General features: G+C 44.5%; 1 protein-coding gene across 1 annotated transcript in view; it reads left to right on the forward strand.

Annotated features, from left to right (window-relative positions):
- The window catches only part of Klhl2 (kelch like family member 2), a 112,786-nt gene extending 102,216 nt beyond the window's left edge, over nt 1-10,570 (forward strand). The window contains exons 12-15 of the mRNA XM_032919496.1: nt 1,744-1,872; nt 2,385-2,525; nt 7,398-7,541; nt 9,286-10,570. Coding sequence (XP_032775387.1) covers nt 1,744-1,872; nt 2,385-2,525; nt 7,398-7,541; nt 9,286-9,314 — 443 coding nt within the window. The 3' untranslated portion in view covers nt 9,315-10,570. The remainder of the gene's footprint in view (nt 1-1,743; nt 1,873-2,384; nt 2,526-7,397; nt 7,542-9,285) is intronic.
- Nucleotides 10,571-22,342: the final 11,772 nt, after the last annotated feature.

A 22,342-nucleotide genomic window follows, 5' to 3' on the forward strand; every position in this document is an offset into this window, starting at 1 on the left:
CTACTTCCTCGCTCCCTCTCCCTATGTTTCCTTCTTCCCTCCCTCTTTGTGCGTAACTTATGTGACTGTCAACCAATCTTTTTTTAACGTTACTGGGAATTGAACTCAGATACTAGAAACATGCTTTATTCCCTAAGTGGCACCCAACCTTTTCACCTGTTCTTATGACAGTTGTTGGGAAAACGATTCAGGTCATTAAACTTCCAAACATTTGTATCTGGACGAGAGCCCTTTAACACGCAGGAGGTGGTTAGTGGCTTTAAGTTAGTTTCTAACCCTTTGCTCACAGTCGAAGGAAAACCGTGTGTTATTTCTTTTCTTTTTTTTTTTCCCGGAGCTGGGGACCGAACCCAGGGCCTTGTGCTTGCTAGGCAAGCGCTCTACCACTGAGCCAAATCCCCAACCCCGTGTGTTATTTCTTCAGTGTGATTTTTTTTTTCCCTCAAATTCTAGCTTAGACAAATTTATGTTTTTCCGTTGCTTCCTCACTAGTGGAAAATTCTATTTCTATATCTATATATACATACATATATGTATATACACATACATACATATACTTTTTTTTAAGACAGAGTCTCACTGTGTAGCCCTGGCTGGCTGCCCTGGAACTCACCATGTAGACAAGGCTGCACTCAGAGATCCACCTGCCTTCTACCTCCAGAGTGCCAGGGTTAAAGGTGTGTGCCCCCAGATCCAGCTTTCCGTACACTTTAAAAAGTAGACGATAAGTGTTCTTCCAGGGGACCGGAGTTAGATTCCCAGCATCCACAGGAGGCTGCTCACAACTGCCTGTAGCTACAGTTGCAGGAGCTTCCAATGCCTCTGGCTTCTGTGGGCATCCACATTCACAAACGTATATTAATAAAAATAGATCTCCTTTAAAGTGCCTTTCATAAAACACCACTGAAATATCATAAAAACTTCCCATTTGACTCAAGCGATTCCATATGTATCTATCACCACAAGTCATTTAAGAACATTTTTGTTACCCAATAAGACCATTTTTACTTCCTTTGCTGTCCCCTCTAATCCCCAGTCCCCAGTCTAGATACTTCCTGTCACTGTAAATTCTTCTCTTCTAGACATTTTATGTAAGTTAAATCACATAGCATGTTTATGACTGGCTTGTCTCATGTAGCATGCTTTTAATGTCACTCATGTATATTACTACTCCATTCATAATGTAGTGTTAGCACATCATAGCCTTTTTCTCCTCAGATATTTCATTGCACTCTGTATTACATTCTGCTACTGACTCTTTTTTAAATGTATATGAGTGTTTTGCCTTCATGTATGGTTTGTGTACTGTGTGCATATATATGCCCATGAATGTCAGAGGAGGGCGTCATGGTTGTGAGCTGCCTTGTGGGTGCTAAGGATTAAAGGACAGGGGCACTCTTAACTGCTCCGCCACCTGTCTGGCCCCTCTGCTACTGACTCTTGGTTTAACTCTCTTCCCCAGCTGATATTTCTGTTTTCCGAGACGTTGTTCATGAATCAGCTGGTGTTATCTCAAGTCAGTGCACTGCTCTTGTGTCACACCATTGATGGAAGTATAAGAAAGATAGAGAAAGCACATCCTTTCCTCATTCCACCTGCTAGCAGTTGTCAAGACTAATGCATATCATGAAAATTAGAAATGCTTTAAGGGGAGGTGCCGTTACCACAGAGCAGCATACACTAATGTCTTATGACGGGGAGAACAGGTTGTTTATTTGGTTTTCTTTGTGGTTCCACGTCTAGGTTTGCTCTATGCTGTGGGAGGTTATGATGGAGCTTCACGCCAGTGTCTTAGCACGGTAGAATGCTATAATGCTACCGCCAACGAGTGGACTTACATAGCAGAAATGAGCACCAGACGGAGTGGAGCAGGTAACTAGAGGCCCCGGCGAGCATCTGAGGTGGACTGACTGGTGGACATCTGCATGTAGGGTTGGGAAATGTGTGCTACTTTTCCTAGTTCTGTTAAATGGGCTTGAGCAGCAATGAGAAGGAGTGCTTTTGTACATTTTCACAGCGTCAAAGCTCCTCTGCTTTCCTGACAGTGTTTTATCATTCGTTCAGTGAGGAAGGTTTTTCATGGCCCTTCCTTTCCGATCGGATGCCTTCACAGGCTGCTTTAGAGAATGTTTGTGAAAGGGGTTTATTAAAGGGCTCGTCGTCAGTCGCTTCTCCTTGACTCTCCTCTTGTGTCAGGATAGGGCTTCTTACCGAGGTCCATCTCCTTCCATTTCTGCAGGCTGAGCCTCCTGTCAGCACCCTCTTAGTGAGACTTAGGACTTCAGGTTGCATCCCAAGGCACTTGCATCAGTGCTCCGCACCACAAGTTCGCAAGTTTCTTGCCTACCTTGCTCTTCCATAATTCGCTTAACTGTGTTTTCTAGGTGTTGGCGTGTTAAACAACTTATTATATGCTGTAGGAGGTCATGATGGTCCTTTAGTACGAAAAAGTGTTGAAGTATATGACCCCACCACAAATGCCTGGAGACAGGTCGCAGATATGAACATGTGCAGAAGAAATGCAGGTATCTATTAAGCCCAAGATCATGCCGTCCATACTGCATGTAACGGGTGTTTTCTTAGTTTGTGTATTTCCATTGGTTTGTTTTTTTGTTCTTATTTTTGTTAATTATCTCATTTCTTGATAGACTTTGAGCAATTCCAGTCCAAAACTTATTTAAGAAGCCCTTAAATACCTAGAGCTGGAGCAGACTGGCTCAGTGGCAGTGGTAGAATGCTTGCCTCATATAGAATGCTTGCCTCACATATGGAATGCTTGGCTCACATACGTTAGACCAGGGCTTTGATCCCCAGCACCAACATAATATTTTAGGAATTTAACAGACCAGACGTGATGGCTTATGCCTACAGTCTAGCATTTGGGGTGCTGAGGCAGGAAGATTTTAATGAGTTTGAAGCTACATAGAGAGTTCCAAGACAACCTCAGCTACAGAATAAGACCCAATCTCAAAACAGACAAACCCCTGTAAGAGTCTATTTGATAGGAGGGCGTACCTGCATTTGTGAGGCCGGTTCAGTCAATAGAGCCATATAAGTCAGGCATGGCAGTAAATGCTTTTAATCTAATTGTTCTATTTATGGAAGCGGAAGCAGGAGGATCAGAAGTTCAAGGTCATCTCTAGCTGTGTGTGTCTCTCTGTGTGTGAGAGATACTTTACAGACCATATAGTCTACCAGCACTTGGTGATGGTTTGTAGACTGACTGCTGGTCAAACCCTCTTTATTTGGTACTTGATTCACTCACTTTTAATGCAAACATGTTTGAGTAGTGTCCTGGCTGGCTTTGTGTGTCAACTTGACACAGGTTAGAGTCATTAGAGAGGAAGAGCCTCAGTTGAGAAATTACTTCCATGAGACCCAGCTGTAAGACATTTTCTCAGTTAGTGATCAATGGAGAGGGCCCAGCCCATGGTGGGTGGGGCCATCCCTGGGCTGGTGGTCCTGGGTTCTATAAGACAGCAGGCTGAGCAAGCCATGGGAGCAAGCCAGTAAGCAGTTCTCTGCCATGGTCTTTTAATAAACAAAGCAAGTTATTTTCTGAAACTGGAGGGAAAGCCTGAAGAGCTTGCCCAGATTTAATATAGTTCAAGATTCATAGGGAAACCTGCAGCCACAACAACAAAAAATAATAATAATTGTTTTAAGAATACAGAGCTCTTCAAGGTCGGAGAACTGCAGTCACATGTCTCCTACAAACAAGATGCACATTTTGAGAAACAGTTTAGTTGCAAGTGTGTTTCACAATGTGAATATCACATTCAAACAACCCAAGATGTTATAGGCCAGTTACCACATGTGGTCTCTCGGTGAAATAAAAAACACAGTAGGAATAAACTGGACAGGGCTGCTGCCTGCCTAACAGTTCACTGCTTTACAGTAAATGTCTCTTTGATAAGTAGAAGGATGTTCTTCAAGAAAACTAGGAAATACATCTGACACGTTGTTTACTGTGAGGTATCTTGTGTCACTTGTAACCCTGCTTGCAGTGTTTTTACAGAGAACAGTAGGATAGGTGTGTTTCCAACAGCATTGCTGAAACACATGCTACAGTGTCAGGCTAGCTGTCCCAGGCTGCGGCATCACTAGATGATAGGAATTTTCCATCTCTGCTATGCCCTCATGGAATCAGCACTTCTGTACAGTTCTGTGTTGTATGTCTATACTCAAAAGATTCTTGGGAGGGAAATGCTAGCCTTCTCCTGCCCTTCCCTATAGTCTGAGTTCTCGGTGTTTCTCCAGGTTACTGTGCACCATGGAACTAGGTTGTTAGATGGACTCCCTAACAGTGTTTTCTTGGTTTCTCTTTGTGGCCAGAGGGGAACACAAAGTACAGTATAGTAAGGACTGTCGGTAGCAGAGCAGAATTTATAATTAACTATTCAGCCGTGTACTTTACCCGATCAATTGAGTTTGGTAAGATATTAAAAGTCTTTCAGCAAGAGAAAATCTAGAAGCATTGCAGGGCCCACAGGTCTGGGCCTTTGGTAGAGAAAGTGCTTGATCAAGGGTGTAAGGGCTCAGGACTAGAAATGTTACCCAACCTTCATTCTGTGTTTCTCATCACCTGAAATGTGCATCTGATAAGCTCTGTGTAGACTGTCTTTACTTAATCTAGGATAAAGGCCTCATCCACTAACCAGAAGGCTAGGTTAGCAACCAACTTACAAGCAAGCCCTATTTCAAAACTTATCATAAGTATGCATAAACTGTGACATCAAAATTGAATCAAAAAAATCCAGTGAGTTAGCACAGACTGTGGTCACATGTGGACCCTCAGGAGCTTGTGTAGAGCCTTCTGCTCTTGAGTGCTCTGAATTGTTTGGAAACTGTGAGCTCGTTTCTTGTAAGAAGACTACAGTAGTAAAACAGCTGAGAGACTGAGCAAAAGAGGGAGAAGGCTCACTGCACTGTAGTGTAGTTTTGAATGTGCATTTTGAATAATTTTGAAAATACCAGACATTTGTGGGTTTGAGACGAGGTCTCACTGTGGAGCTGGTTGGCCTCGGTTTGCTGTTCTGCCAGCCTCGTGCGGGGAGTTAGGTATGGTACGCCACCACGGCCAGCTCAGGCGCTCTACGTAAGATAATCCAGTCGACGTAACAGAAGTGTCGCTGCTGTGCGTGTGGCTGTTTCTCCTGCATGCGTGCCTAGACAGCCCATGTGTGTCTGGAACCTGTGGAGGCCAGAAGAGGGCTTAGGATCCCCCAGAACTGAACTGAAGCCACAGACTGTTGTTACCGCAGCTGCCCTGTGGGTGCTGGGGACTGAACACCATGTCCTCTGGAAGAGCAGCCAGTGCACCCGGCTGCTGAGTTGTCTCTCCAGCCCTAAACAAAGTGAAGTTGAAATAGAGTGTTTACCTCCCGATTTTTCTTTTAAAAAATCTATAGTAAATAATTGTATGAATATTCAAATATGTAGGTGCTTTGTGTTCCTCGTATTAAATAACTACCCGTAAGAGAGGATTCGATAAACACGGTTTTACATACGTAGAAATGCGTGCAGCCATTAAGAGTATGCAAATCAGTATTATTCTGGAGAAATGGCCAGTGTATGGTGTTTGTCATATTGGGGTCCAAAACAACCAAAAACAACCCAAGCAGGGACGGGATCTAGCAAAGCAAGAATTAGGCAGAAAGACTGAGCGGTCAGGGACAGCTGTACACACTTGGTAACTGACGGCATCTTAGCAGATGACAGACTTGTTGCACTCGGGCGGCTACTGATAGATCAGGGCTGCAGAACAGAGGAGCTGAACTGCAACCCCAGAGCCAGGATGGCACACAGCTTTTAAGCCCAAACCCACAAACATCTGTGCCAAGCTATAGGTGCATTTCCCACCAATCAGGATTTAGGTGTAGGGGACTTCCTTAGGAACCTGTTTTTCTGTAGTATACTTACCCTGTTCCCATTGGTTGGGTTATTCAACTGTGGTAGGGTCATTTGCCTGGCATTGATGTCTCACCTTGCCACCCAGGGTGACAGTTACCCACGTACATGGCTCTCTGCCAGGCAGAAGGTCAGTTACGCAGGAGGTCTTGGGAACTTAAACTTTATTTGACCCCCTATTCAAAATGGAAGTTTTATTTAAAATGGCTTCAGTTTGGTTCCTTCTTACAATTAAATTAAGTCACCTATGTAAGGCAGGCATGGAGGCTCACAGGGCTGCCCCAGAACTCTGGCTGTCCTGGAACTTTGTGTATACCAGGCTGGCCTCAAACTCACAGAGATCGCCTGCCCCTGTCTCCCAAGAACCAGGATTAAAAGCATGCGCCACCATGGTCTGGCCCTGCTACCTCTTTAAAGACAGCCATTCAGTTCATTGCCTAGGCTGCCCTCCACCTTAGCGTCTTCCTGCCTGTGCCTGTGAGGTGTAGGATTACAGCATCGGTCTTTAAACCCAGCACCTCATAACATGCCAGCCAGCGCCGCGCTGAACCGCAACCCCAGCTCCCTTCAAAGAAAACAAGACAGCTTAGCCATCCAGTATAAAACTCGAAATTACTGGTAGTATTTTTACCTTTTAGACAACTGATCTACCACTGTGCTAAATAGCTCCAGCCCTCATTTCAACCTTCCGTTAATAAATGTTTTATTATAATTCCCTAAAAAGCTGGCATGGAAATATTGCCACTTTGACCTTTTTTCTTTTCTCTTCCATCCTTCCTACCTTGGGAATACTCTCTAACCTTATGTAAAGTTGTAGTGGTGACTAAGTGAATTAGTCATTTCTAAAGCAGCTACTGCGGTCACAGCACACAGCAGGAGCTTCGAGAATGTACTGCTGTGGCCTCTCGCACACCATCACCCCCTCCTCTGCCTCTGTTGAGGCCTCCCCCCAGCACACCTGTAGCCATTTTGTTCCATGCCCACCAGCTATTTCATGTTGTTGCTGTAATATGCCTGCCAGACACTGACACAGAAAAATAACATGGCTCAGAGCAGGGCCCTGCTGACCACACACCCTGTTATGTTCTCTGCGTTAGGAGATTTGTTAAGAAACTCCACAACCGTAAGCTTCACTTAGGACCCATTAAAAGTCAGTATGAACTGTTATATGTAAAATGACTCCCCTCAGGGCCGACCACTGGGCAGCACCTGTGCATGAGCTCATTGTGGTTTTTCCTTTATAAGCTGGCCCTGAAAATGTCCAGCTCAAAGCTTTCAGCTGTTGCCCTAATCGGTCAGTTTTTAGATGTGTGATCAGTAAGCCATCCCTGTCTGCCTGAGGTCAATGCTCGTGTGATCTGTGGGGCGACCCCACAGCCTCCGTTTATATAGCATTGCTTGTGTCATCCGAGCAAACACGTGTGGGTTGTTTTGCGCTCACCTGGAAGTTGTAGGTAATTGTGTTTCTTTATGCATTATTTTTTAAGGTGTCTGTGCAGTTAATGGTCTGTTGTATGTCGTCGGAGGAGATGACGGCTCGTGTAACTTGGCATCGGTAGAGTATTATAACCCCACCACAGATAAATGGACAGTTGTGTCCTCTTGTATGAGCACGGGGAGAAGCTACGCAGGTAAGGCTACTTCGTTCTCTGTCTCCTGGCATACAGCTGGCATCAGTTTTCCCGTGAGGAGAAAATCTTCTGTGTCGGATGCTTGGACAGTGTGCCTCGGATGTGTGGGTTCACAGGAAGCACCAGCGTCTTCGTGGTGTAACACTTAATATCCCTAGGCTACAGCTCAAACGTATTTATTCAATTTTATGACTAAATACTGTATATGATGTTCAGTATGCAGTAAGGCTTTAATTCCTTAACCAGAAACTATGGCTAAGGGACTCACAAGAGGGCTCGGTGGACAAAGGCTCCTGAGTTCAGGCCCCGGGACGACCTATCTGATGAAAGCAGGGAAATTACTCCCATGGGTGGTTTTTGTACCTCTGTGTGTGCTGTGACACACATCCTTCTTTACCCCATTGAAAAGAACAAGCGTGACCAGCTCCATGCATTGCCCTAGACGCATGGTCGAGTGCCTTACTTTAGTATAGCATTGGTTGAATTGTGTGATTTCTGGCTCCTTCTCTCGATGAGAGAATTATAAGTCTTTAATATAGTGATGCCTCTAAACCTCATCTTACAGGCGGGCAGTGGAGGCGCACACCTTTAATCCCAGCACTCAGGAGGCAGAGGCAGGCACATCTCTGTCAGTTCAAGGCCAGCCTCGTCTACAGAGGTCCAGGACAGCCAGAGCTACACAGAGAAACCCTGTCTTGAAAAACCAAAACACAAAACAAAAACAAACAATAAAAACCCTACGTTTTATATGTTAACTAATTCTGATGATGTTTTAAGTATTAGAATGTTAGTACAGTTAATACATTATTGGAGAGAAACTTAATTTTTACTAGTTAATCATCACGGCTGTTTATCCATCTTCCAAAATGACACTTCCAGAAAACTATATAGCAGGATCACAGAATAAAATGATGTAGTGTTAGGAAAGAATTTCCCAACAACTTCACTGAGTCATAACTGACATGGGACACCTACTGTGTATTTCCGTGTATATTTCCATTGGTACCCGTACACGCCCACAAGACAGTCGCCATGACCACGATGGTGGACGTAGCCTCCCTCCAGCGTGTTTGATGACTCTTCAAGGATCAGGTGCAGTTTTGTTTTTTTTTTTATTTTCTAACTAAGGCAAATTCTCTCCGATAATAACTTCATAGGGAAAAAGAAAGTTCTAGGTTGGTAGTCTGATATAGAATTTATTCAGGCCTGAGTAGAACTTTCATAGTTGTGTATGTTGAAGGGGCTGGAGAGATGGCTCAGGGTTAAGCGTGCTTACTACTTTTGCAGAGAACCCTCTAGCTCGAGGATGGCCCATAATTGTGGGCCCTTGTGCACAGACCCACACCCAGTCACACATATACACAGAATTAAATGATGAAAATAGGTTGTTTCATTTTGTTTAAGAAAAGGCTTTTTTTTTTTTTGAAAAGAAAGAAAACGGTGAAGGGCAGAAGATAGTGCAAGCAGACTGTGGTTCACAGTTCTCTTTAGCCTAGTACCCGGGACCCATGCCCTTCCCTGACTTCTGAGTTCACTAGGCGCACATATGGTACCCATACATGCGTGCAGGGGAAACACTCACATGAAATAAAATAATCTAAGTTCTAAAGCATGGTGCTGCTCACCTAGAGGAAGGGCACTCAGATGCTGCCTGTGGCTTTAGCAGTACACAATTCTGGATTTTCTCAGAGGCACAGCAGAATGTTGCCTATGGTGTGTCTTATTTCTTCGTTTCCTCATGCAGGGGTCACAGTTATTGATAAACCATTATGAGCCTGAAGGACATTTTCAGAGTATCACTCCATGAGAACCAGGCGTCAACAAGGATTTCTGAAGGGACTGAGCCTCTCCACTTGTAGCCGCACTTTAAGTCTCAGCAGAAGACGAGACCATCGGCCTTCAGAGGCCTCGGATACTGAAGATTACTTTTGGTAGAAGCACTGTGTAGGCTTTCTCTGCGCCAAGCAGCAGCTGACTGACTTTACGAGAGACCTAGGCCGCAGTCCCTCCCTCCACTGTGGTCTTTAGGCAGTCGCTTTCTTAAAAACTAGTTCTTATCAGCCTCGAATGACTATGGATTATTTTGTGAAAGAGAATAAAGTTAACGTGTGTTCTTGTAAAATTAAGTTTTATCTTTATTCTTTCTCCTGAAAAATCTCCTGGGAACAGAGAATCTTTGGGACAGATTAAAATCTATGTAAGTATTCGACACTGTTGAGGGATGAAACTGTTTGCTTTTATAAATATCTTTGATTACATGACTATAATAAATCGTGTGCATATAAATGTGTGTCTATATGCTTTCCTTTAAATATGTTTGGAAAGATGTTTGATTATCTATTTATAATTGGCACAGTACTTCGAATTATGCCAGTCCTACATTGTAAAACAGAGTTGTATTTTTTGATATTTAACAATGCTTAACACTTTAAAAACGCCACTTCTGAGGAATGAACGAACCATGGCGTGACACACTTTAATATGTGTGATGCCAAACTTTTTTAAATAAAATATAAATTATGCTTATTTATTATTTTTCTTTAGTTTAATCTTGATCATGTTTTTGGTGTGTGTTTTTAATTTTTTTTTCTTAAAGTAACACTTTCGGCATGAACATAACCTGCAGGTTTTTTTGATGAATGTAATGAATGTGTGGAATTCAACTGAATTTGCATGGTCTTAAGAATTTTTTCCGTGTGTATAAATTTAGCTGCTATCAATGGGAGAGAAAGCTTTCTGTGACTAATCATGTGTATCGAGCAGATAGTTTTTCTGAGATCTTCGATGAATCTCTTTAAAGATGACCAACATGTGTCTTTCTTGAAATATCTTTGAATAAAAGTTTGTATATTATTTGTTTCACAATGTCCTTGGTTTTACCAGTGTGACTTTTTGCCCGTTCCTTTGCAGACCGACTTCATAAGTCAATGCAGTTCTTTCTCATGCTTGGAACAAATCTGTATTTTTAGGTTTTTTGCTAAAGTAACTCGTACGCTAAATCTATTAAAGTAATAACCGGCCCCACTGGGTTGTTCTTGGGAAAAAAGATGACCTCAGCCACCGATGTGATGGATTGATTGAATTTAAAACTTTTTCTATTTCCTTACTCTTTAGGATCAATAGCACACAGATTTAGACAAAAGGGAGTAGCCTTGATGGAAAGGGGAAACAGTTATGAAGCCACTGAGAGTCTATGCCTTCGATAATAAACACAAAGAATTGGAGGATGGGGGTTAGGGAGCGGGCGCAGTGCTGGGCACAACAGAGGGTGGAATTGGAAGGAAGGAATCAGCTTGTGATTATCTGCCAGAAGGGGAATCTAAAGGGTTAACTCAGATTGTCAGCCATAGTTCTAATCATCAGGAAAGAAACCCATGCTAAAATTCCTCTGTAGTTGATACAAACTTCACATTTAAACAGAACCACATCATGCAGTTGAAGTCTCCATTACAAACGAGGATAGAAAGGGCCCGTGTTCACTCGATGAAACATGAATTTCCACATTAGTGCAGCCTTCCAGCGTAGCCATTATTAGCAAACGTGTCAGGGGTCTAATGAATCTGGAACTCAGCCATGTCTTAACAGCAGCGCCAAGAGAAGGATGCAAACATTCTCTTTCCCAGTCAGTTCCTAGAACGGTATAGGAACAGTTCTTTCTCTTATCATGAATGTTGCTGTGACTACGTGTATGTGGAGGGCGCTCCCTCAGATGCAGCAGTTCTCCAAAGGTCATTTCCTACATAACCAGAAGTTCAATTTTATGCAATCAGGAGACAGTGTCAGATCCCACAAGTCTGAGGGCTCAGCCCCACCATCCTCACCACCCTGACTTCAGATGCCAATCACGGTGGTGCTTCCCAACTGACTAGAAGCAGACAGCAGCGACACTTCCTCCTTGGGTGACCCCTGTTTGCTAAGATAGCTCACAACTTGGGAAGACATATTCTACTTTGCTCTGTTTTAATTCTTCTTCAGACAGGGTCTCAAATATAGCCCTGGCTGTCCTATGTCAACCAAAGTGGTCTTAAACTTAAGAGATCCACCTACCTCTGCCTCCTGAGTGCTCGGACTAAAAGTTTGCACAAGTACCCAAAGCTTACATTCTGGTTTGGCTTTAGAGCTCTTGCACAGCATACAGATTGCGATGTTTCTGAGTTAAGGCAGGGATTTGTCATTCTCAAAGCTAGCTCTGTCTCAGCCACTCTAACCGGGCTTGCCTGATGTCTCCTTTCCCATGTGGATGGGGCCAAGAAGATCCTTTAATCATCCAATCAATCTGATGACTGACTGGTGCCTTCCTGGCATCTTAGGCCACACCCTAAATTGTCTCATCGCAAACTGAGGAGTGAGCAAACTTTGCTCCCTGGGTAATCAGACTTTATGGAGAACAACTTTGGGAACAGTGACAGAGATGGGACCAAGAAAAAACACATTTCATGTGCTAGGCTTCTAAACTCTGAGTCTATCAAAGTTACATCTACAATTTTTAACGTATTTCTTAATTTAATCTCAGGCTATTAGGATAACAGATGAACTACTTGGCTTGTCAAACAGCCCTTTGTCTTGGCTTTCTGGTTCTAGTTGTCTTGGCTTTCTGGTCCCAGCTTGCTTGCCAACATTTGTAAGTCGCTGGATTCCTAGCTGACAGTAGGCGACTTTGGACATGCCTCCCTCCCCACTCCAACCTTCATCTTCCCAGTTGGCAATATCTGCTAGTGGGTTGTTTCGCTTTTCTCCTGACTTACAGTAGAATTCCCCGAATGTTCTCTTACTGTATAAGAAAGAGATCAGAAGTTGAGGCAGAGAAGCTCATAGAAATTTTACTAAGAAAGCAGTGCCCTCTCCGAAGTAAGTGGTTTTTACCCCTCAGCAAAAAAAAAAAAAAAAAGTCCTTTGCCGAGTGGCAGAGACCATTCCTGAAAACCACAACGAATCAAAATCCAGAAAATGTGGCCCTCCGTCCCAACAGATGCATCTACCGAGGATTCTCGCAGGTGAGGCTTGGGGTCATTGCAGAACCGGGCGGGAAGATTGTGTGAACTTGCAGAACAGGGAGTTTGCTGTGAGATCGTGTCTCTTAAAGAGTCAGAAAAGACCCATGAAGTCTCATCACAAGACCTGAACAATAAAGACAACACCAACAGACACGCTGACATGACACAGGGAAAGCTTAGAAGGCCTCAACTTAGACAAAGAACTATAGGCAACTAAGGATTGTGGAGATCAAGGGAAATAGACTTCCTCAAAGTCTATCCCCACTCCCCACCCTAACTGAGTTGTACAATACCAGATTCCCATCCTTAAAGACGTACATACAAACGTTATACAGACTGAGTGGGCTGCATTTTTATATTTATGAATATATATAACAAGTCTTTTTTAAGGGGGTGATCTTCAGAGAAACAAGAAGGGGTATATGGGAGGGGTTGGAAGAAGGAAAGAGCAGGGGGAAATTAGGTAATTCCAAAAAACTATTTAAAAAGAAAAGGAAGCAGTCTGGGCTTGAGTGAAGTGCACGGCCAGATCTACTTACCTGTTTGTCCAGGGAGCTGTACTGCCAGTTTCTCTTTGATCTATTTGTTGGCTAAAGGTAGAGAGGTCTAAGGTTGAGGTCAGCAGTGTATGTTGCCAGACAACTTGCTCCTTTTCTATGAGGCCCTGACCCTCTGCGTTGCATAACACTGTACTGCCTGGTCATGTATGTGCAAAGAACACCTTATTTCAATTTGCTCTTGGCCTTCTACAGACTCCATGGTGGCTGGTGCTTCATTTTGGAGTGATGGTTACATGACCGAATAGAAGAATGCATTGGAATCAGGTTTCTTAGACTCTACGCCCAGGCTTCTCCACTGTGTAAAGGAAAGGCTCCAGTGTGTTGAACCCATAGAAACCAGGCCGGTATCCCATACTATGTGGGCCAGTTGTGAGTTTTAAGAAATTTCTTAGGCTTTGACTCTCACTTTATTATGACAAGAGTTAAGACAATGAGCAGTGTTACGTCACAGAATTTCATAGGATTTGAAAACAGTGTTTGTTTTGTGCCTGAACCCCTAGTTAGGTTACATTTCACTGTATCCATCCTTTTCTGCAGGAGAATAATCCAGTTGGGCTACCATATCTCCACTTCTAACTAGCCATAAATTTCCAAGGTTTAGGAACAGTTCACAGGAATATATATGGTTCTTCTGGGGTTTCACGCTAAGTCTGAATCCATGACCAATGTTTCCTAAGCACTTTTTGACTTGTGGCTTGTTCTTCAACATCTCACACATGCTGGGCTGGGGCTCTACCTCCCAGCCTACTGAATTTGTTAAGCGAGCATACTTGCCAAAGTGTCTACTGTTAAAAGATAGCAAACCTGCTCAATCTGACCCCACTGTGTGTGACCAGCACAGTCACATCTGCAGCCTCAGACAGTAGAGGCAGGGGATCTACAGCTGGGATAGTCAGGCAAAACAGTCCCGAAGTGAGGTTAAGACTTACAGCTTTTCCTTCAGTCCCTGCTCCACTCTTCGTCCCTATAGTTCCTTTACACAGGAGAAATTCTGGGTTAAAATTTTGAAAAGGGTGGGTGGCCCCATCCTACAATTGGGGGGGCCGTGCTTAACCCCTGGATATGGTCTCTACAGGTTCATTCTCCCCTTTGCTGGGCTTTTCAGCTAATGTCATCTCAGTTGGATCCTGGGAGCCTCTTGCTTTCCTGGCATCTGGGACTTTTGTTGGCTATCACCAGTTCCCCATCCCCCGTTGATTGCTACACACCTCTGTTCAATTTCCTGTTTCTCTGTACATCTCACCTGTCTCCTCCCACACCTGATCTTGCCCTCTTTTATTCTCCTTCCCTCCCTCCTCTTTTCCTCCCAAGTCCTGTGATTATTTTGTTCCCCCTTCTAAGTAGGACTGGGGCATCCACATTTTGATCTTTCTTCTTGAGCTTCATATAGTGTGTAAGATGTACCATGGGTATTCTGAGCTTTTTTCCTAATATCCATTTATCAGTGAGTGCATACCATGTGTGTTCTTTTGTAACTGGGTTACCTCACTCAGGATGACATTTTCTAGTTCTATCCATTTGCCTAAGAGTTTCATGAAGTCATTGTTTTTAATAGCTGAGTAGTACTTCATTGCGTAAATGTACCACATTTTCTGTATCCATTCCTCTGTTGAAGGGCATCTGGGTTCTTTCCAGCTTCTGGCTATTATAAATAAGGCTGCTATGAACATAGTGGAGCATGTGTCTTTGTTATATGTTGGGGCATCTTTTGGATATATGCCCAGGAGTGTTATAGCTGGGTCCTCAGGTAGTACTATGTCCAATTTTCTAGAACCACCGGACTGATTTCCAGAATGGTTGTACCAGCTTGCAATCCCACCAGCAATGGAGAAGTGTTCCTCTTTCTTTACATCCTTGCCAATATCTCCTGTCACTTGAGTTTTTGATCTTAGGTCATCCAGAGATTGCCCCACCTGGGAATCCATGCTACATGCAGTCACCAAACCCAGTCACTATTGCAGATGCCAGGAAGCACTTGCTGACAGGAGCCTGATATGGTTGTCTCCTGAGAGGCTCTGGCAGAGCCTTACTGATACAGATGTGGATACTTGCAGCCAACCATCAGACTGAGCACAGGGAACCCACTGGAGGAGTTAGGGGAAGAACTGAAGGAGCTTAAGGGGTTTGCAACCCCATAAGAAGAACAACAATATCAACCAACCAGACACCCCCCCGCCAGAGCTCCCAGGGACTAAACCACCAACCAAAGAACACACATGGAGGGACCCATGGCTCTAGCTGCATATGTAGCAAAGGATGGCCTTATCTGACATCAGTGGGAGGGAGGCCCTTGGTCTTGTGAAGGCTCGATGCCCCAGCATAGGGGGGATGCCAGGGTGTTGAGGTGGGAGTGAGTAGGTGGATGGGGGAGCACCCTTATAGAAGCAGGGGGTGGGAGATAGGATAGAGGGTCTGTACAGGGGTCACTGGGATGGGGGATAACATTTGAAATGTGTATAAATAAAATAACCAATAAAAATTTTTTAAAAAGTTACAGCCTTATACCCCCAGAGCAGCCAATCACCAGTCTCAGACTGCCCAGTAGAAAGAGTTGGTTCTGGGAGAGCAACTCTGGGTAAACTTAATAGCTGGAGGAAGAATTGCTTAGGGAGCACCCCACTTTCCCTATGAGACATAATTTACCTGACACATTCTTAGTCTTTGAGGTGACCTGCCTGCCTCCACATTTTATAAAGAATATGTGTGCTAAAGGTATGGAATACATAGCCAGGAGTATAAGGCACACTGGATTCACCAGAAACTCTTATCAATGGAGCTTGTTCAGAAGATGAAACCAGAGTTGAAGGGGAGGAAAGATTGTCAGTTCCAGGCAGGAAAGGGAGGGACAATGATATCCCTCTTTAGAAACTCTAGGATGGCCTTCACACAGTGTGCACTTCAATGAAAATGCCTACAGAGAGTAGATAGGGGCAGGGCTAGCCTCAATGATACCCTTGTGCAATGTGTAAATGACTGTGGTAGTGCACGTCCTTAATTCCAGCACTAGGGCGGCAGAGGCAGTTGGATCTCTGTTCAAGGCTGGCCAGATCTACATAATGAGACCCAGTCTCAAAAAAGGAAACAACAACAACAAAAACCAAAAAAGGCCATTTTTAAGATAAAAATCATGTTATATACCCTAGGCTGGTCTCATACTCAGAACAATCCTCCTGCTTCAGCACCCCAAACACTGGGATTGCAGGCATATACCATCATTTCTGTTTTACTTATTTAGTTTTGTTTGGAGAGGTTGTTCTTATTTTGAGATAGGGCCTCCTCAGTTAGCCTGATTGGCCTTGAACACATTATGTAAACGAAGTTGATCTTGAATTTCTGATCCTCCTGGCTCTACCTGCCAAGTGTCTGGGTTACATCACCATGGTGGCTATGTATGGCCTTGCGTTTTGTTTGTTTGTTTGTTTTTGTTTTTTTGTTGGTTGGTTTAGTTTTGTAAAAGACACCTTCTTTAAGCAAAAGGTTGGCTTCTTGTTATCACATCATCTCTACACAGGATTTTCATAAGTGGTGTAAAAGAAGCCTAGAGCTGTAGTCTTTGGGCTACACGGCAACAAGAGGTACACAGGCTTAGGGATTCTCAGCTCATTTGCTGGTTTAGGTCCAGGTCTTGACACCTCAGGGAATAGATAACTTAAAACCAATTTCCACTTGTGCAACCCCAGCCCTCTAGAATGCTAAGCATAAACTCTACCACTGGGCAGCCTTGCCAAGGCCTCAGCAGACTCTTGCCCCTCCCCCCGGCCTCTCTGAGTTTTGTTCTCTCCCCTGCAACACGGGAATGCTGGCGACTTTCTCTCAGACCTATTGCAGGATGTACACTGCATTGGTACCCTATGGTCCATGTACAGACCAGGATAAACCTGACCTTCTGAGGTTAATCCTCAGAACCACAAAGTAAAAGGGGAGAACCAACTCCCCTTTTGAACACACACGGACAGACACTAAATGTAATAATAATAATAATAATAATAATAATAATAATAATAATATATAAAACTTTTAAAAGCTTCCCTTATTAAAGGACGTGAGAAGCAAGATGGATGATACAAGGCAGGAGGATTAGAGGTCAAGGCCATCCTTAGGTTACATATCTAGTTCAAAGGCCAGACCGTACATGAGACCTATCTCAAGAAAGATCGAAATCCAGAGTAAACCACAGGAAAGCAAGAGCAAAAGCTCAAAGTAGTCTTTAAAACATTTTATACTACTTTTCCCTCCCGGGTTCTGGATGAAGCCAAACCAATGTGGGTAGCAAGATGCTACCCAGTCGGCCCACAGCGCTGAGCAGCCTAGGAACCCGCAGCTTGGTTGCCAAGGCGACGCCTGATGTGTGGCTGCCCCGCCCCGTCACGCCGTCACGCGCGCCCGCGGCGCCCCGCCTCCAGCTGCGCTGCCGCGCGGACGACTGGCTGGCCGCGCGGGTCTCACTATCCTCACTCCATCCGCCCAGCCAATGGCAGACGCCGCCAGGGGTTCGTTGACGTGAGTCACACGCTGTCCGGCCTCGGCGCGGACCAATCGCTGCACGGCGAGGGCAGGGCGGGAGTGGGGCGGACCAATTACGACAGGAGCACCCGGTCACGGCCTCCGGGCCCCGCCCCGAGCCGATGGAGGTAGTGAGAAGGCCGCTGCACCTGCCCTGTCTTGCGCCGAGACCGCTGTCAGTCGCGGGGTTCCAGGTAAGGAGCTCTCTAGTACGAGCCGGGTGGAGGGCGGCTGAGAAGGGGACCGGCGGGGTGGGGTCCGGCCAAGGCCGGTAAGGATGCGGTGAGAAGGAGCCCAGCTGTGCAAGACTCCGGGCAAGGAGGCAAGGTTCTCAAGTGATGGAACTGGAATGCCAACACTTCCTGCCCTTTAAAGAGTTTGCAGTCACCTAGAGTCTGGATCGTTGACTTACGTCTTAAAAACTTTTTACAAAAAAACCATCACCACGTGGGGGTCATAGGGTGCGCTCTGTGTTTGTGGATCTGGGAAGGTGTCTCAGAGGTACCGAAGGATGTGGTTCCATGTGAAAGAGGGGTGCATGGACGAGTGGTCTAGTCTTCACCCGTAGGACAGCAACCCCTGCTTGAACCGTGAAGTTGTAACTTATGTTTAGATGGATCCTGACACTGCCTAAGGCTTATCTAAGCTGCAGTGCCAAAAGAGGGACTGGGGTTGTCAGTTAAACTACGAATACATTTCTTTCATCTCCCACCCCCCTTTTTTTTTTAAATCCGAGGATCTAGTCTACCTGATTCAGATCGGATTTCCAGGCGAGCAAACTGTTCATAGCTGAGGAGGCAGGATATTCATTTCAACAAAGCCTGCTTTCTCCTGCCGGGTTGGATCACTCTCTCTGTCTGACACTTTGTTTAACTACCTACCCATTTTCCTTCCCTCATTACAGTGCGTGAACTCGGGGTAACTGAACTCTGTCTCAACATTGTCTTGAAGTTGGGAGACTTGGTTGAGGGTGCCGAGTTAGAGACTAGAACCCTTGCTTTGGAGGTGAGGAAGTTCCCCAAGTTAGGTATTAAAGCGTGTTTGGGAGGGGCACTTGATGCTCTTAGGATGCCCTGAAGTTTGACCCAAATCAAAACTGTCTTTGAGTGGAGATGGCCATCAGCCTCTTGGGTAATCAGAACCTAGATCAGGATAGGAGTTGCAGATGATGGATAGCAGCATGTTCTTAAACCAGGGCCCCTCTGTTGTAACCTGGTCTCTCCAGTGTCATGTCTAGGTCTCAGTGTAGAAAGTGCTTCTGCCTGGAAACCCTGGGCCTCTCTGTCCTCATAGCTCTATAATCTTCCTTGTATCCTACATGTCACATTGGTTTGTGATGCTCTGGGACCTCCAGGCGTGGGGGTAGGGGCAGCACACTAACAACATATCATAGCCAGTCATTTGTTAGAGGGGATCTATGTGAATTCCATGAGACTAGGAAGAATGTCAAGTGGAGAAATGTGGAATCTTGATTGTTGCTGGGTGTGTGGGCGAATACTTGTAATCTCAGTGGAGGCAGGGGGATCAGGAGTTCAAGGTCATCCTTGCATAATTTTAAGCCCAACTTGGACTAAAGCCTTCATCTTGAGAGAGACAGAGACAGAGAGACACGGAGAGAGATCTCACCATCCAGATTGGTCAAATGAAATAAGTTCCGAAGAATACTGGATTTGATACCAGGGGCACTTTGTGATTTTTTTTTTTAAAAGAATATGTTGAACATACTGATGAGAATAGAAAACAATGGGAAGGGAGAACATGGGGCCAGTGTGAGTAGAGCCTCTTCAGGAGGCCTGGGTAAGCCATTCTCTTCCTCAGCATCAGTGCAGCTTTGGACAGGTCACTTTTCATCCTAAACCCAGCTCATCACTTGAAAACCAAGCTCATAGAAGTTCTTCCACTTTACCATGGCGAGGCAAGGGTTTAGCTTAAAGTGACAGCATATACTGAGTATGCAGAAGGTGCTCAATAATTGTTAGCTTACTTTGGGTGCTGTGTGCCAGGTCTTATGTTCAGTACTGAACATGTCCTGTTTATTGGGGTTTCTCAGTGAATTATTGTTGAGATATTTTTTCCCCTGATAGAATTATGGCTCAGGATTCTATCATCCCACAGGATCTGGGGCATGGACCAAGGAAGTGGGTGTGCCTTTGGTCATGGTCAGATTTGGTAATGACCCCGGGATGGAAAGTGGAGATTGGAGTGATAGTCGTGCGTTTTGTAACTTTGTAGTGGACGGTTGATAATATCTTCGTGTGGATGGGGAGCCCATGGTAGGAGACCATTGTGGGTGAAGGGTGGCACTTTTAATCTGGACTTTCTTTTTAGGAAGGGTTCAGTGGCCTGGAAAAGATGACAGAGATTAGGAATTTTTTTTCTGCCCCCACCTCTTCCCTTCCTTTCCCTCTCTTTTCCTAGACAGCGTCTCACAGGAGCCAAGTTGGCCTGAAACGCACCATCTTCCCATTTCAGCCTCGTGAATGATGGGGTAGGGAAGTTTTTCTCTGGAAAAGCAGATTCGAATGTGTTTTTATTTTATTACTATTAACTTAAAGTTCGTTGTTTTATGTATACTGAGTGTTCGCCTGCATCTCTGTCTATGGAAGCTTGGTACCCTTGGGTAGAGGAGAAGGTGCCAGATCCTTTGGAACTAGAGCTATATATGGTTGCGAGCTACCATGCAAGTGCTGGGAACTGAACCTGGGTCCTTTGCAAGAGCAGCCAGTGCTGTTCACCGCTGACCCCAGTCTCCAGCCCACGCATGTATTTTTAGAATGAAGGACATGAAATGAAAAAGGATAAAGGAGAGTCATATCCTGGTAAGATCCAAACTTGGGAAGTAGGGAGGCAGAGGCTGATGAGTTCAAGGCTAGCCTCTTCCATTGAGTGGGTTCCAGGACAACCAGGGCTACTCAGAGAAATCCTATCTAGAAACGCAAAACAACACAGCACAGGACAAAGTGAACCCAAAAGAACACAGGAAGACTTACTCTTGGAGAGAATGAGGACAACCTGTTAGGCCAGCAGGTATGGGAGGATAAGGAGGGAGTTTGGAGGTCTGAGAGGTGATTTACCTTCCTAGCCTCTGTCACATAGACTAGGATAAGAGATCAGTTGGAGAAGTGATAGAACATTCTAAAAGTGCCTATTGTTAACTCTTCTAAAGCTATGAAAACACTATTGTATTTGAGATTATATATCCTGGATCCTCGGCTGGCATCGAACTTAGTATGTTATAACCAAGAGTCACTTGCACTTTGGTCCTCCTGCCTCTGCTTCCAGAGTGCTGGATCATACATATACTATACCCTGTCTGTGTGATGTTAGAAATGGACCACAGCTTTGTGCATTAGCCATGCTCTTTACCAACTAAGCCCTAAAATATGGTTTGTTTGGGTTTTTTTTTTTCTTGTTCTGTGTTTTTATGGAATGGTCCATCAATTCATAAATGACAAACATATTTTCACAAAAGTGAGATTCATGATGAAACTCGTCATGTTTGACTGGTGACTGGTTAGACTAACACTTATTAAATAGGAACCGTATGTTCTCCTTTAAGAGATTAAAATTATTAAAATTAAGCTGGGTATGACACCTCAAGAACTCAGAAGACAGAGGGAAGTGGATCTCTGCTTTCAAGGGCAGCCTGGTCTGCAAAGTGAGTTCCGGGACAGCCAGGGCTACGCAGAGAAACCTTGTCTCAAAATTAAAAAAAAAAAGATGGGGGCTGGAGAGACGGCTCAGTGGTTAGAAGCACTGACTGCTCTTCCAGAGGTCCTGAGTTCAAATCCCAGCACCCACATGGTGGCTTACAACCATCTATAAATAAAGTAAATAAATTTAAAAAAAAGAAAAAGAGAAAGAAAGAGAAATTAAAATTGTATAATAGGGAGGTTTTCCTTCTGTCACTTCACAGACCACCCCTATATAAAGTTTTGCCCAGTACATTTTCTGGGTTGTGTGTCTGTACTGCATACATGCATGGTATGACCCTGTACAGAGGAAGTACATGAGTTACATAAAAACCAGGCACTTGCGTTTACATGCTCATGTTTGGCTGTTACTATGCATGCTATTCTGTAAGTGTCTTTTGGGCTTTAATTTAATTTTTATTAATTGTATATAGGGTGGGCAGGTGAGCGGACTGACATCATACATGTAATGCAGGTTAGAAGCCATGCTAGGGTGGGCAGGTGAGCGGACTGACATCATACATGTAATGCAGGTTAGAAGCCATGCTAGGGTGGGCAGGTGGGCAGACTGACATCATACATGTAATGCAGGTTAGAAGCCATGCTAGAGTGGGCAGGTGAGCGGACTGACATCATACATGTAATGCAGGTTAGAAGCCATGCTTCCCTCTAGCTTGTCGTGTTTGTCTTCCACACATGAGTTAAGAGATAGTTATTTCTGGATTATAGCAATACTGCTGGGGTTTTGTTTGTTTATTTGTTTTGCAAATGATAAATTGATTTGTCCTAAGCCAACAGAGTAGATAATTCCCCTTTGCACACCAGACTGAGCAATGGGTATTGTTGAATAGTAAAAGGTTTGCCATTTTGGCAAAAGTATCTTCCATGGGGGAAGGAAATTTCTTGGTTTGTATGGGCTTGCCTGCCTGTGAGTGCCCAAGGGGAGGCTACAGGTCAACCTGGGCTGTTTCTCTCACTTGCTCTATACCTTATTTTTTTCAGGTGGCTCTCTCACTGGACCTGGAGCTCCTCAATACGATGCTGGGGCTACA

Source organism: Rattus rattus, chromosome 13 (genome assembly GCF_011064425.1).
Source record: "Rattus rattus isolate New Zealand chromosome 13, Rrattus_CSIRO_v1, whole genome shotgun sequence".
NCBI classification, from domain to species: domain Eukaryota; kingdom Metazoa; phylum Chordata; class Mammalia; order Rodentia; family Muridae; genus Rattus; species Rattus rattus.